We start from the raw sequence: 16,801 nt of genomic DNA, 5'->3' as shown, positions 1-16,801 counted from the left end.
CTGGTGCACATTCCTTAAAACCACGCTCTACACTCACCAAATTGGCATTTGGAGTGGGCTGCACCAGAAGTGAGCGAGAGCGCTGCAGACACCATTTCAAAAATAATTGTGATGAGATACATCAGTTGATTAGGTACCAGCAAAATAACATGGCAAGTCAACTAATACCTGACTCAGGTGTTACAACTGAGTTTTAATATTTCAATCAAGGTAAGTAATTATGTTGTTACGGGGGAACTATTGGTTTGCAGTCCATCAACTTGCTACTATCTGGGATAAATTAAATTTCCCTTCCTGCCCAATAGAATAATCTGGTTAATTTCAGAGAACATCAGACTCATGAAATGCAGAAGGTACAAATTACTTCAATTTTCCCTTCAAAATATATTCAATTGAAACATATACAAATAACTGTTAGAAGGTTGGAAATTGTACTTATTTTTGGAAAGCAAATATTATTTACTTACCATATCGATGGTGGCTCTGACCCTTCAATTTCTAAGTAATCATATTTTTCTTCAAGCTGAAAATCTGTAAATATGAGTGAAATGGTATCCCCAAGCTCTGCAGCAATAGTCCAGGTGCAGTCTGCATTATTATAATACTCGCCAGGAAAGTTTGGGCTGGAAATAATGCCACTGGATCCTTGCAGGGTTCCACCACAGCCATCTTCAGCTGGTTGGGAAAAGAAAAACATTTGTACTTTATAATTCTGTCATATAACAACAACATTTGCATAGTGCTTTTAATATAGTAAAACATCTCAATTCAGTTCGCAAGAGCATAATCAGAGAAGGAAATTGAAACTGAGTCAAAGAAGATGTTGTACAAGTGATCAAAAGCTTGGAACATCTTAAGGGAGAGATTTAAGGGGGGAATTCCAAAGCTTGAGACCTTGGTAGCTGAAGATGGTCACCAACATTGGACTTGAACACAAAGATAAAGCGGGGAAAATTAATTCACGTAGCACCACTTTAAAATGTGGTTGCACAAATTAATTTTTCCCCCTGAGCTTTAAAATGGAGGTGTTGGTGAACCTGGAACCAGTGTAGGTCAATGAGGTCAGGGATGATGGCTAAGCATGACTTGGTGCAGGTTAGGATATGAGCAATGGAATCTTGAATAATCTCAAGTTTACTAAAAATGGAAGATGGGAGGCCAAACCAGGAGAGCAAATTCATAAGATCATATTGAACAATGGAACACTTCAAAAGCAAATATTGATAGTGATCTGCAAAAATATGCTTCCAATTTATGCTTTCGCAATGTAATTTCCCTGCAGGCAGTATGTTTACTGTATGATTTTCAATGGGTTCATCTGATGGCTATTTTTCATTTGGCATCCATGCTGGTGCTAATGGCCAACTGCTTATATGGAGGAATCCTTGGCATTCTGGGCTGAACAGATAGAGCCATTTTGGCTGAATTTAATGGCTGCAGTGATGGCCCCATCCTTCCCAGCTGGACAGCTGGTGGCAACCCTACCATGGCCAATTCCAGGAGTCCCGATGGGATTAAAGCCCAACCAAGCACTTAAACCGCCTGCCATCAGGGTTCCCGAGGCTTTCAGAACAAAGATGCTGCCTCCTAGAGTGCCAGGCCAATCAGATGGTTGGCAACTCCTCAGACCCAGCAGCGCCACTGGGAGCAGTGACCAGTGATGAGACTGCAGGAGAAATGGGATGAAGGACAGTGATGAGAGCTCCAGGTGAGAGATAAGTGGGGCGAGGATAGGGTCATTGTGGAGGGTAGGGGCAATTCTTCCTGCAGGGCTGGAGTGCAAAGGGACTTGGGAGTCCTAGTCCAGGATTCTCTTAAGGTTAACTTGTAGGTTGAGTCGGTAGTTAAGAAGGCAAATGCAATGTTGGCATTTATTTTGAGAGGACTAGAATATAAAAGCAGGGATGGGCTGCTGAGGCTTTATAAGGCTCTGGTCAGACCACATTTAGAATATTGTGAGCAATTTTGGGCCCCGTATATCAGGAGGGATATGCTGGCCATGGAGAGGGTCCAGAGGAGGTTCACGAGAATGATCCCAGGAATGAAAGGCTTAACATATGAGGAATGTTTGAGGGCTCTGGGTCTATACTCGATGGAGTTTAGAAGGATGAGGGGGGATCTGATTGAAACTTACAGAATACTGAAAGGCCTGGATAGAGTGGATGTGGGGAAGATGTTTCCATTAGTAGGAGAGACTAGGACCCGTGGGCACAGCCGCAGAGTAAAGGGAAGACCTTTTAGAACAGAGATGAGGAGAAACTTCTTTAGCCAGAGAGTGGTGAATCTATGGAATTCATTGCCACAGAAGACTGTGGAGGCCAGGTCATTGAGTGTATTTAAGACCGAGATAGATAGGTTCTTGATTGGTAAGGGGATCAAAGGTTATAGGGAGAAGGCGGGAGAATGGGGTTGAGAAACTTATCAGCCATGATTGAATGGCGGAGCAGACTCGATGGGCCGAATGGCCTAATTTCTGCTCCTATGTCTTATGGTCTTATGCTGCCAGTCTGGCCTTCCTCTGTTGGGCACAATGTGCCTGATCAGAAGGGAACTCCTCCAGCTCACAACTATACCCTGGCAGCCTTCCCAGTCGGTGTGGGCCCCCCACCACTGCTAGTAGAATACTAGCGGGGACAGAATGAGGCCCTTCATTAGCCATTTAAGGTCCTCAATTGTCCTAGAGGTAAGAAGGTAGTCCTCGACCTTTCCCACCACTGACTTAATCCGGGGGAGTTGGGAAAGTGACGCGGTCTCCAACCTGTGCCTTTCTGGCCACTCCACCCCACCTCCCAGCCTTTCCCTGGGGGGTGGGGTGGTGGGGACATTACATTCTATGCATTGTTTGGCCCTGATGCTGTCTATTTTTAAAAATCAGTCTTGATGAAAATTAAAACTTCCCCATTGCTACATTACAAGCATAGATTACAAACTTTTATTTCATGGCCAAGGGATGTTCTTGTCAAAAAAATTAGCACTTGAGGTGGGATCGTATCTGGTCACACTTCACTACACAGCCAGTTTGCTCTGTCTCTTTTTCTTTCATGTTAAATCATCTACCAATAGAAAAATACAAGAAATCCAGCAGACAAACAGTAAAGAAGCATGCAATGTAAATATGCACATTTGAAAGGTAACTAAACCTTTAAAATTATCTCACCACTAATATATTGAGCCCATACAATTAGTAGAATAAATTACAAATTTGAGCTTCTCCTAATGGAAGTATTAAAATGGTTTGACAATGGAAAAAGAATCTCCAAAAATTAACATAGCTATGCTAAAGAAGGTGCTGGTCGTGGGATAGACTAGAACTGCTCAAGGCCTTGAAAGATCAGGTGGAGTAAGAAAGCTTGAACTGGAGATGAAGGGATATGCATTCTTGCAAGTCAGTGAGTAACTATTTTTCAGAGCATACATCGATGCAGATGGGACAGGTTGTGAAGTGAATTTTCACAGCCCTAGTTAAACATTTGGTTCACTCGTGTTGTGTGGGAGCAGGAAATGTTTACAAACTAATTTGACAGCAAGGTGGGCACCAGAATGAAATGTTAGAGAAGCAAGTTGTACAGAGGTCGAAGTGAGAAAATAGCACTAGTGTAAACAATAGGTCCGAAATAGGGGGGAAACCAAACAGGGGCAAATGGGTAGGAGTATTAAATAGGTTTTCAGTGCATGTGTTTAAATGCATATAGTGTGACAAATAAAGTTGGTGAGCTGCAGGCACAAATCACCACATGGGTCTTTGACATAGTGACTCTGAGATCTGGTTCAAGGTAGGGGAGGAAAGGAGCTTAATATCCCTACCTACAAAACATTCAGGAAAATTAGGGAAAGAAAAAAAGCTGGGGGTAGAGGCAGAAATGATTATTATTGATCAAATAAACCATAGAATGAATGAAGAATAGAGGAATTATTATGTTGCTGGGTCCACACCGAAAGCCATCAAATAGTAGGAAAGAGGTCGAGAAGCAGATACAGAAAGATGTAAAAACTATAGGGTAGTGATAAAGGAAGCCTTCAACATAAAATGGGCTGGAATCATAACACTGTAAAACATTAACATAAAAGGAAACCCAAAAGTTTTCCATAAACATATAAATAATAAAAGGGTAGTCAAACAAAAGGCGAGCCTAATTAGGCACAAAAATTAAGAACTTAACATAAGAAATAGGACCTGAGGTTGGCCATTTGACCCTTCGATCCTGCTCCAACATTCAACAAGATCATGGCTGATCTTTTACCTCATCTTTACTTTCCTGCCCCATCTGCTATCCCTTTATTCTTTCAGTAACAAAAATACTATCGCACTTTATCTTGAATACTCTCAATAACTCAGCATCCATGGCTATCTGGGCACAAGATTCCAAAGATTCACAACCCTTTGAGTGAAGAAATTTCTCATCTCAGACTGAAATGGCCGACCCCTTATGCTGAGACGGTGACCATGTGTTCTTGATTCTCCAGCCAGGGGAATCATTTTCTCAGCATCTCCCCTGTCAAGCCCCTTAAGAATTTAAATGTTTCAAGTAGATGACCTTTCATTCTACTAAACTCCAGGGAATTTAGGGTTAGTTTACTCAATCCCTCCTCATAGGACAATCCCTCATCCCAAGAACCAGACGAGTGAATCTTCATTGCACGCCCCTTAGGGTAAGTATGTACTTCCTTAGGTAAGGAGATCAAAACTTCACACAGTGTTCTAGGTATGGGCTGTGTGGCTCTCTTGTGTGGTGACTTATTGGATGCCTTTTGAAAATCCAAATATATTATATCCACTGGTTTCCCCTTATCCATCTTACTGGATACATCCACAAAATTATATAATAAATTTGTCAAACATAAGTTCCCTTTCAGAAATCCATTTTGACTATACTTAATCATATTATGATTTTCTAACTGCCTAGATATCATGTCCCGAATAATAGGCTCTAACATTTTGCCCATCACTGATGTGAGGCCAACTGGTCTATTCTTACCAGTTTTCTTTCTTACTCCTTTCTTAAATAGGATGTGTATATAATGGTATGATATGCTTACTACCTTACCACCCTTGGGAACAGTTCCAGAATGTAAAGAATTCTGGAAGATTTAAACCAACACATGCACTATCACTACTGCAAGCTCTTTTAAAACCCTAGGATCCAAGTCATTGGGTCCTGGGGATTTGTTGCTACTTATCCCATTAATTTCTCTAGTATTATTTCTTTACTTATACTGATTTCTTTCAGATTCTCCTTGCCAGAACCTTGGTTCTCCATTATTTCCAGAGTGCTTTTGTGTCTTCTAGAGGTAGAAAGGGCTAAATTTTGTGGTCCCAATTTGGGACTGCAAACAATCAGGCTAGAGAAAAATATGCTGGGCAGAGAGCTGATCTGGAATTCCTATCACCATTTCCATCTCCAGCTATTTTCAGCAGGACAGGAACGGGAAGGATGAGGAATCCCACAAACTACTGCTTATAATTTGCCAGCGCCATTCTGGAAGTGGACATTTTAGAATTTCTGCAATTTTCAGCAAGGTGACCATGTTTTGGATGTCTTTCTAAATCATACCTGATGAGTGCAGATTTGAACCATGGATTGAAGGTGGAAAGAGTATAAAAGTTAAGTAAAAATGGTGTTTCCCCCTTTACAATTCATTATGAAATGCTGTATATCTATGTTTATTAAAGTGAGTATCGACAGTGCGGTGATTTGAAATGGTAAATGACCATTAAATAATGTAGTTGCCAGGTTGTTACTTCTGACAACTAGTCAGCTGTTATGTGAAAGAGCAGCATTGTAAAAGTAGAAAAGTCCTTGGTTGCTTAAAATTGAAAATTCTACAATGCAGAATAGCAGCAGATAATCTATGTCTAGCCCAGTCTCAGATTCAGAGCTATTGTTTATACTCTCCCCATGGTCTTAATTCTTTAAAGAACACCTCAACCATTGTTTGTCTGTTTCAAAGCTTTGACAGATGTCTAAGATTTAATTAATTCCTTAAAGAAAACCTCAACCATTGACTTGGCTGTTTCAAAGCTTTGATAGATATCTGAAGTTTCATTTCCTCGTTAAAGAGCAGCTCAACCATCTGTTTGGCTGTCTTCAAATGCACTATTGGGATTCTGTTCTGCAGAGTTTACTTACATAGCTGTCAAGGAGAATGCCATTTGATGGTGTGGCTGCCTTCTGAACCACTAATGGAGCCTACGCTGCAGGGTTTGTTTACAAAGCTGTGCTAGGGAGTGTGAGTTCATTTATTTTGACAGATGTATGAGCTTCTAGGAGGATAATGGTTTTTAAATACCTTTTCAAATTATGTTTATTTTGACAGATTTATGAGCTTTTCAAAGACTTCCAAATGTTATAGGGCTTGTGAGTTCTGTATATAAAGTGAATGCTGGGTGAGTGAGTGAAGGTGTGACAAAGTGGCTGAGGAGATGATGGATGGGTGGGGAGCTGGTGAGTAGGGGTAGATAGGGGCTGGGTGAGGGGGCTGAAGGGGTGAAGAGGAGGGGCAAAGAGGGACTGGGGTGGAGGGGGATTGGGGATTAGGGGTAGGGGTTGAGGCTTGGGGGGCTTTACAGTGTGCTGCAGAACTGGGCCAATGCCTCAGCAAACACAGGCGAGTCTTTTGACTAATCTGCCTTGACATTGGCCCATCTCATTCTCTGCCTTCAGGCTGTCCCCACCTTCACCAGATGAAAATCCCACTGGCAGACACTGCCCGGACAGAGGTGGAAGTGCGACATTGGGAAAACCCCCCACTCCCAATTCCTGCCTCCATAATGAAAATCTGGCCCAAAGTATTTGTTTAATATCTGCATTTTCCTTATTACCCATTATAATTTCCTCTCTGCCTTCAATGGGCCCACATTTAAACTCTTCCTATTAGCATAGCTATAGGAACATTAACAATCTGCTTTTATGCCTCTTGCGAGTCTATCTCTCATTCTTATTTCTCATTCCTGATCAATTTCTTGGCCCTCCTTTGCTGCATTCCAAGGTCCTCCCAATCCTCAGACTTACTACTTTTTTCACAATATTATAAGCCTCTTCCGTTCATCTAATGCTTTCTTTAATTTCTCTTGTTAACCACAGTTTAACCAATTTTACGTGGGTTTTTGTGCTTTAAAGGAAGACATATTTGTTGCAAATAATATATTAATTCTTTAAATACTAGCCATTGATTGCCCACCATTAATGTAATTTCCCAATCTACCATCACCGAATCGCTTCTCAAACTTGTGTAGTTTGCTTTGTTTAGATTTAAGACCCTAGTTTTAAGGTCATAGAGATTTCCATAGAAAGAGGCCCTTCAGCCCATCAGGTCCGCATCGGTCATCAAGCCCCTATCTACTCTAATCCCATTTTCCAGCACTTGGCCCGTTGCCTTATATGCTATGGCATTTCAAGTGTTCACCTAAATACTTTTTATCTGTTGTGAGGGTTCCTTCCAGGCAGTGAGTTCCAGATACCCCCCACTCTCTGGATGAAATTTTTTTCCCTCAAATACCCTTAAACCTCCTGCCCCTTACCTTAACCTAAATCACTTAACTAAATCTTGTGGAGGCAAAGGGCACGGCTGAGATACTAAATTAATGCTTCACATCTGTGATCACTCGAGAAGAGGATGCAGCAGTAAAGGAAGAGGTAATAGTATTGGAGGGGATACAAATAGAGAAAGAGGAGGTGGTTATAGTATTAAAAGGACAAAGTAGAAAAGTCACCCAGTCCAGATGGGATGCACCCTAGTTTTCTGAAGGAAGTAAAGATGGAAATGGCTACAATTTTCCAAATGCTAATTAGGTTGGGGGGCTTTGCCACTGGGCTGGAGGATTTTAAATGATACACCCCTGTTTTAAAAAGTGGAAAGGATGAACCTTTGATGACCAATTAGCCCAATGATGGTGGTGGACATACTGTCAAAGACACAAAACCAGGGCAAAATTAATATGCACTTGGATAAGTATGGGCAAATAATGAAGTAATGTCATGGGTTGATGAGTGTTGTGTGGTTGATGAAGGTAGTATGAGGGTTGAGGCTAAGGACAAAAAGTGGAGGATAGGGGTGAACAGTTGCCTTTCAGACAGGAGGGAGTGTGCAGTGGTCATTGTTGGGACAACTGCTCTTTTTGATACATATTAATAACATTGAATTGGGTACAAATGGCAAAATTTCAGTTTGCAGTGACATTAAACCTGGAAATATAGTAGACAATGTGGAGGATAATAACTGATTTCAGGAGGACATAGATGATGGTAATTTAAGGAAGTAGTATTGGTATTTGTGGGTGTTAGGAATGAGTTTTAGCATTAAAGTTTGAGTTTGATTTGTATTTCTGTATTTGGGTATTAAGAAAGGCCAGTTGGAGTTTTAGTTTCACTTTAGAAAGGTGCTTACATTTCTAATGAGGCGTTTTACGGCCCCTAAAGAGAAAGTAAACATACAAGGTAGAAGGCTTGGACTGTTGCCTAGCAACAGGGTCCAGAGAGGCAGGTCCCTCCCACAGACACGCACACAGAAGAAGGAAAACAGCAGTTTGTTTTGGAAGCTGTTTGAGTTCAGTTGGTTTGAAGACAGCTGTGAAGCAGAAGCAGTCTAAAAGGGGACAGATAGCAAGTCCCAAGATCTCAAAAATCCAGGGGAGCGGAAGAGGGGAAAGTCCAAAGAAGACCTCTGGTCAAAGGAAGGGCAGGAACCTGGGAAAAGGTCCTGTTAAGAGTGAGGGGAGAGAGAAAGGCTCCAAGCTTCAGATTTAAAGAGACAAAAGCTGCAGAAAGCAGATTTAAAGTGAGAACAGCTTGCAAGAGGCAAGAAGATGCAAAGAGACAACTGAAGGTATGTAACTCTTTGCTATGGGCATGTGAAGCAGTGGTGTACTGTTGATGGCTGAGTCAGAGAGACAGTGTGTGTGGAAGACAGCTCGAATGCATGTGTTGACCCAGGGATGAGGAACACCAGAAGGAGAGTTTGAAACCCTGGTGGTGAACCCTTGCAGAAGGCACCTGAGAGAAAGCATCAGTTTGGGAGAAGATTCCAAAGCGAGTTGTTTGAGAGTGGATATTGGAAACTTTCGCGTGAAGGACAGAATTCAATGAGACTGGTTGGTTCACTGTGTGACAAGCATCTGGGGGGAGTTGAGGAGAGATCCATAGAATCTGTTTCAGAGTGTGGTGTGTCTGACCATAGGGTGCCATAGGTTTACATGGACTGGGTACTTACTGTGTACATTAGAGTATAAGATAGCTTTTGTAACTTGTGTTATCCTTACAAATCCGTATACATCTGTAAAGATATAGTTGTGGATGAAGGAGTATTGTAATATAGTTCATCTTTTCTTGTTGAATAAATGCTTTATTCTTTTGTTAAAAGTTCAACAGCTGACCCCTGTGCCTCTGTTCAGTAGCTACTCTCAACGTACCTAAACAAACAAAATAAAAGTTAGGATCTATCAAGCTAGGTTCCACTCAGGGATCAGCCTTGTCCAGGGGTAACCTCAGCTGGGATCATAACAATGGTCTGATAAAACTGGCCGACACATTGCAAATGAAATGTAATGCAGAGAAATGTGGAATGATGAATTGTGGTGGGAAGAAAAGAAGCTAAATGGTACAATTTTAAAGTGGGTGCAAGGCCAGAGGGATCTGGTGTATGTACATGGAACTTTAATGCTGGTAAGATAAGCTGAGAAAGTTACTAAAAAAGATGGGCCTGGGTTTTATTAATAAAGGTATAGGGTAAAGGATATTGTGCTAAACTTTTATAGAAATAAGCTGGTACAGCTTCAGCAAGAATTACGTTCAATTTCAGTGACTGTTCTTTAAGAAGGATGTCAAGACCTTTGAGAGGGTGCAGAGGGATTTCCTAGAATGGAATGAGGGCCTTCATAGGATGAAACTGGAGAAGCAGGAGTTATTCTCCTTAAAGGGGGAGATTTTATCGAACTGCTCAAAATCATGAAGGGTTTTGATAAGTGAGTAAGGAGAAACTGTTTCCAGTAGCAGACGGGTTAGTAACCAGAAGACACAGATTTAAAGTGATTGGCAGAAGAACCAAGAGGTTGGGAGGGTGGGTGGGTGGGAGTGGAGGTGGAGGGGGGTTGTGTAGCATATGGGGGGAAAAAAAATCATGCAGCAAGTCATGATGATCTGGATTGCATTACCTGAAAGAAAGGTGGTAGCTGATTCATTAACAATTTTCCAAAGGGAATTGGATATATACATGAAAATGAAAGATTTACAGGACATTGGGAAAGGATTAGACAGGGGGACTAATTGGATAGCTCTTTCAAAGTGCTGGTACTGGCGTGATGGGCTAAATGGCCTTGTTTTGTGCTTTATCATTCTATGGGCGGAATTTTACACCAGCAGGATTTTGCGATCCCACCGAAGTCATTGGGCTGTTGAACAGCTCACCGCATTTTATGGCCCTGCCCCCAGCGCAACTGGGCCGTAAAATTCCACCCTATGATTCTATAGTATTAGCTACAAAATGGTGTTTTATCATCTAGTCTTTTACAATTAATGCTATTCAGGAATGTCTTTAATTAGCAATGAACTGTGATTGAAACAATTTTGTATATAATACATGTCACCTCATGTGAAAACATTGACAACATTGACAAAATTAAAGGCATATATAAATCAGACTACAACACCATACTAAAGTGAGGGATCCACAGTTATTCTTGGTGGTGGAAAAGTAATACAACAATGCCCATGTTTATTCGGTAGAAACCCTGCTCTTTCGTAGAAATAGAAACTGACCTTCAGTCAGAAAGATGATCTTTTATTACTGACAAATCATTGATAGAACCACAAAAAATAATGAGCTATAAATAAAATTCTAATTCCCAAGTGGAACCAATAATAAATCTTTATTATTAAAACATTGAAAGGAGCGCATCATCAGAGTATAAAATATACTCGTTCTTCATGGTCAGTGCCTCAGTTCCTAACATTAGGTGTCATTTTTATTATAAATCATAGTAGAATGAAGTCTATAATAGAATTTTCTATTTGCATTAATTGCTTATGGAATCCAGTAGACACTCTAGGCAATCACTGTGATACTGGATTTCAGATGCAAATTTGAAATCTTGGTCCAATTGATGGTAAATTTGTCTCCAAAGGGAATGCTTTTCTGCAAAAAAAAAAGCCACTTGCTAAAAAGGTTATTTGTTCCACTCTATTGCATTCGTCAGCTGTAGTACTTAATTTTGATAGAGTTCAGCTTGGCTTGACAAGAGGAGAAGATTTAGACAAGGTCAACTTTTCTATCTATGTTTATGTTCCTTATTTTCTACGTGTACCAGCATTTTCCAATTTATTTGTAAACATCATTATAATACTTGTAAATCTAATACATGAATCATGCAAACCCTTAGTTTCCAAATTATATCTAATCTTTGTATTTTAAAATAAGAATTCATAAAATTTGAAGCTTTTACAGGCTAAGAACCTCCTTAAAATTATACCTATAAATAGATAACAAACAGCAAAACATAAAACTTGTAAGCAATTTAAAAACATGACTCTTTTTGAGAGATGAATCCTATCCATCTACCTTACATTAATGGCACCACATTTTTTAAAAGTTAAGATATTAAGACCTTGGAGAAGGTTTACTAGAATGTACCAGGGATGAGGCGTTTTTATCATTGGGGAAACTACAGGAATTGAAATTATTCTCCTTCGAGCAGAGGAGGTTAAGGAGAGATTTAATAATGGCGCTTAAAATTATGAGGGGTTTTGATAGAGTAGGTAGCTGGAAACTGTTTCCATTGGCAGGAGGGTTGGTCACCAAATGACTTAAAATAATTGCCGAAAGAGAGCCAAGGAGATTTTTTTTTACTCGGTGATGTGCTGCGATCTGGAATCCACTGCCTGAAAGGGTAGCAGAAGCAGATTCAATAATAACTTCCAAAAGGGAATTGGATCTCCACTTTAAAAAAGGAAAGATTTACATGGCCATGGCGAAAGAGCAGGGGAGTGATACTAATTGGTAGCACAGGCACACTGGGCAAAATGGCCTTCTGTGCTGCACTGTTCTATGTTCCTATATGCCTTCATCACTGGCCCAGAAAAAGATGTACCTACATAGTCAACACAGCAACCACCATTCACCCCAAAATTCTACTTCGGAATTGTCTTTACCAAAGACTGAAAATAACCCAAAAAAACAGCTTGACATAATTATTCTTTCCCGACAAAGCCTACTTTCCTGAAAGCTTCTTTGTGCAACCGTTGTCGAGATTATTAATAAGAAATGAGTAACAGGAGTTTCTAATGGAATGGAGAATGGTTGAATTGATGTAGGAAGGGAACGTAATTGAGTATAATGTGGGAGTAAAGCTTTGATGCTGTGTCACTATTAAACTTGTCAGTGTATATGACAAATCCTTGGGATTTAAGTGTCAGAAACCACACTGTCAAGAGAGAGATTAAAAAGTATTTTTCAAGTGTATAGTTGAATCGCATATCTTATTTTGAGAGTACTCCTATGCATCTTTAAACCACTATGGAAATCTCAATATAATTATCAGTGGCAACTTACTGACAAGCTAATGGTTGTACTCAGCTCTCCAATGTTCTTATTAGAGTAAGCAACTTTTTACAGAATTCACAACTCCAACTGTTTTTTTTTTGAACCATTGTTTCTACTATAACACTGCTTCATTTTCCATTATTTTAGAGGATTTTTTTTTACTGTTTCATGGGATAGGGACATTACTGGCAAGGCCAGCATTTATTGCCCATCCCTCATTGTCCTTGAACTGAGTGGCTTGTTAGGCCATTACAGAGGTCAGTTAAGAGTCAACCACATGGCTGTGGTCTGGAGTCACATGTAGGCCAGACCAGGCAGGGACAGCAGATTTCCTTTCCTAAAGGGCATTAGTGAACCAGATGGTACTTTCATGACCATCATTACTGGGATTACCTTTTTATATTCCAGATTTATTAACTGAATTTAAAAACCACCAGTTGCCATTGTGGGATATGAACTCACGTCCCCAGAGCATTAGCCCAATACTCTGGATTACTAATCCAGTGACATGACCATGACACCACCATCTCGTCACCTCCATCATCTTATAGCACTTTAATGATAAGCTATTAAATAGCTGAAACTACATAGTAAGGTGAGTTCAAGTGCAATGGATTCAGAAAAACTGGGCCTACCGCTGGCTTACTTCTATTTACTACACTGCTGTAAAACCTTCTAGATAATGAAGATCTTCCAATTTGGACAATCCTGTCAGATGCATATTTCAAAAGAAATGTTCCTCATAGAAAATTCTCATTCTCTACACCTTTAGTGCACCTGTGATATCAAAATGACTATGGCCCAAATAATACCCTTGCCGGGCGCACACGATTGGTGGGCCCGTGACCCGCCGGGAAATGGGCCGCCACCTGCGATCAGCCCCAGACTGCGATTTCACACTGTCTGGCTAATTAAAGCCTGCACAGCGTGAAACGCGCCTTCCCAAGGGCCGGGTGGGGGCCTGTCAGCTGCCGGGGCCAATGGTGGCCCGGCAGGCGGTTCAAAAATGGCACAGGCAGCTCCTTGAAGGCTGCCAGGGAAGAACGTATTTGAAGGTGCTGAAGACCAAAGCTATGGTCTAAAGTGCGGCTGGAGAGGCCAGGAGGGCAAGTTGGGTGTTATCCACCCCTCTCCTATACTGCTTCTGCTGGTAATTCCTTTCAACATTAAAGCACATTGACCAACTGAACTCAAACTGTGTGGGCAGGATTTTACAACAGCGAGATTTTACGTTCCTGCTGTCATCAATGGGATTTATAATGGCTCGCTGCATTTTACGGCCCTGTCCCTGCCGAAACGGGGCCGTAAAATTCTGCCCCATGTGTGTGTGCATGCGTGCGTGTGTGTGTGTGTGGCCTCTTTCTCACTTTCCCCCTGTCGCTAGGCAACAGCACAGTTTTTTCTACATTGTTTTAACTCCCCTTCAAGAGTTGTAAACCTCATTAAAATGCAGGCATCTTTTAAAGTGAAACTAAAACTCAAGTTCTCCCTTAACACACAAATACAGAAATACAAATCAGACTTAAACATTAAAGCTAAAATGCATTCCTAACACCCAGAAATATGAATATAACTTACTTAAACTATCTCTAGCTCCTAACAAAGGCAATAGCAATCAAGAAAGATAAATCAATTAAGTTGCCCAAAATAATTCCCTCTAAAATTTTTATGCCTACTTATTCTCCAAACAGTCAACTACACAAAGATAAAGTATTGAAATTAAAGATTGTAAATGCAAAACATGTAACATAAAATATATAACATCACACCTTTTAACAATAAAATGACCTAATGTAGCTACCAAATTGCTTTCTGTAACATTCAATATTTAGATAAGAACTTAAGAATAGGATCAGGAGTGGAGCATATGGCCACTCAGGCCTGCTCCGACACTCAATACAATCATAGCTAATATTCCTCAACTCCACTTTCCCAACCACTCCTGATACATCATGACTGAGGGAACAAAAATTTATCCATCTCAGTCTTGAATATACTCAATTTGGGAGCACCAAAACCCTCTTGGGTAGAGAATTCCGAAGATTCACAATGCTTTGAGTGTCGAAATTTCTGCTCATCTCATTCCTAAATAATTGACTCCTTTTGAGACTGTACCCATGTGTTCTAGATTCCCCATCCAGGGGAAACAACCTCTGTGTCTACCCTATTATGCCCCTCCTGAAGCATGTTTCAATGAAATCATCTCTCATTCTTCTAAACATCAGAGAGAATAGGCCCAATTTACTCCATTCCTCACCACAGGAAACCACCTTCTTCCCAGGAACCAATTTAGTGAACCTTTGCTGTACCATCTCCAATGCCAGTATATCCTTTCTTAAACATATAGACCAAAACTGCGGACAGTACTTGAGAGTCAGGCTTGACAAAGTGCTTTACAATTGTACCAAGTCTTCCTTGTTCCTGTACTCCAGTCCCCTTGCAATAATGTCATTTGCCTCCCTAGTTGCTTGCTGTACCTGCATGTAACTTTCTGGGTCGGATTTTCATGTCGGAGATGGGAAAATAGTCACATCGTCATGATCCCTTCTCTGTCACAATGCTGCCGTAAAACAGGATTTTCTGAGTGGAAGACTCTACTTGGTTCTCTAGCCGGCTCTGCCCTCTCAATCAGCGGACATCGAGATGGGAACTGAGGCTGGGTGGCCCTGAAGTGGTCCTGCTGAAGGGCCCACCTTGGCTGCCATTTTTTTTTAAACAGTTCCAATGATTCTTTATGCACCAGTAACATGTCTGAGCCACAGTTGCAGGCATAAAAAAATACAGAAATGAGCCTCCTGGGCTCTTCAACATTGATGGCTTCCAAAAATTTAGCCCTGCTATGAAGTCATCCCCATTCCTCTACCCCCTCCCCTACTGACCTCCCTCAACATGAGCTTGCCTCCAATGGCACCCTTAAGTGCCTAAATATCCTTTAACTTGCCTTTCAAGATGTTTTCTGGTCTTCTGTTCTGCCTCCATGGCCGTTCCCACCTCTTCTCACTTAGCAGGTTTGCGGAGGGCTTTTGAAGCCTGCCTGACTGATGAGGATCTTGGGCTTTTCGATAGGAGCAGGTGGGCTTCCTGCCCCATACCCTTTCCCACATTCCACAAAATGTCAGCTCAGAAATCCTAAGCCCCGCCCCCGAACACAACAATTCCTATTTTCACAGGGAATGGACTGGAATTCGGCAGGGTTTGTGCATATGCAGTTTATGGAGGCAGCTGGCCGTTTAACTCCCCAGCTGCCCCCACTGGAGTGAGATTTTGGTAGGCCAGGAGTGTGAAACCCTGAATGTGGAGATTAGACCAGGTAAGAGCTGCTCTCTGCTTGCTGGATTCATTTGCATAGCCAGGGTACCCCTTTGGAGATGTAAGGTACCCCTTTGGATATGGTCCTGGGACACTTTGGGAAAGGTAAGGTACCTTTTTGGAAAGATAAGACACTCTTTGGAATCATTAAATGTAAACATGATTGTGTGTAAAAAGTGCATAAACTCATTGGAACTGTCAAAACTGTCAAAGAACTGGCAAAGCTTCCAAAGAACTCTGAAGTTCTAAAGAGAACTCCTACTTGACTTGAAATGTTAATTCTGTTTCTCTCTTCAACAGATGCTGCCAGACCTGCTTAGTTTTTTTCCAGCACTTTCTGTTTTCATTTCAGAAAGAAGACAGACTCTGGGTTGAATTTTATTGTAGGCTTCAGGACTCATGATGTCGGGGTGAAAAGTGGTCCCGATCCTGCAGTTTCCGGCAACGACACCTGCTCATGGATTTCCCCAAAGGTACGGCTTTCTAATTGTCCACCTCTAGGCCCACCATCAAACTGAGGATGGCAGGTGGGCTCCTGATGTTGCTGGCCCATCCACAGCACAATTGCAGTTCTGAAGCCTCAGCAGTGCCAGTGCCATTGGGAGAGGTGGATACTGCTGAAGCAGGCAGGAGACCTCGCGCCCCAAGGGGATAAGTTACATAAAATATTAGTGATTCTCAAGGGTGGGAGACACCAATGATCCGAGAGGAAAGCCCTCTGGGGGGCATCGTTGGGGTTGTGGGGGCTGCCTTTCCTGTCCCCAAGGGGCATGCAGCATCTGGCGCCAATGGGCTCTCAGGCTGCTGCAGGGAGGCCATATCTATGAAGTTTGTGGCCTCCCCTGTTGGTTGGGCAGCAAAATGCTAGCAGCCCCATTTAAAAGCCCCTAACGGGGTACTTGGTTATGCAAATTGGCAGCCCACCTTCTGCTGGGAAATTTGAACAAACTTACATGATGGT

The 16,801-nt window shown here is 41.6% G+C and overlaps 1 protein-coding gene across 1 annotated transcript in view; it reads right to left on the bottom strand.

The window, feature by feature from the left end:
* csmd3b (CUB and Sushi multiple domains 3b) overlaps window positions 1-16,801 on the bottom strand; it is a 2,128,577-nt gene that overhangs the window by 1,245,591 nt on the left and 866,185 nt on the right. The window contains exon 5 of the mRNA XM_078541225.1: window positions 468-675. Coding sequence (XP_078397351.1) covers window positions 468-675 — 208 coding nt within the window. The remainder of the gene's footprint in view (window positions 1-467; window positions 676-16,801) is intronic.

Source organism: Cetorhinus maximus, chromosome 4 (assembly GCF_964194155.1).
Source record: "Cetorhinus maximus chromosome 4, sCetMax3.hap1.1, whole genome shotgun sequence".
In the NCBI taxonomy this organism is placed as follows: Eukaryota; Metazoa; Chordata; class Chondrichthyes; order Lamniformes; family Cetorhinidae; genus Cetorhinus; species Cetorhinus maximus.
This window is presented reverse-complemented; position numbering and strand designations above follow the sequence as displayed.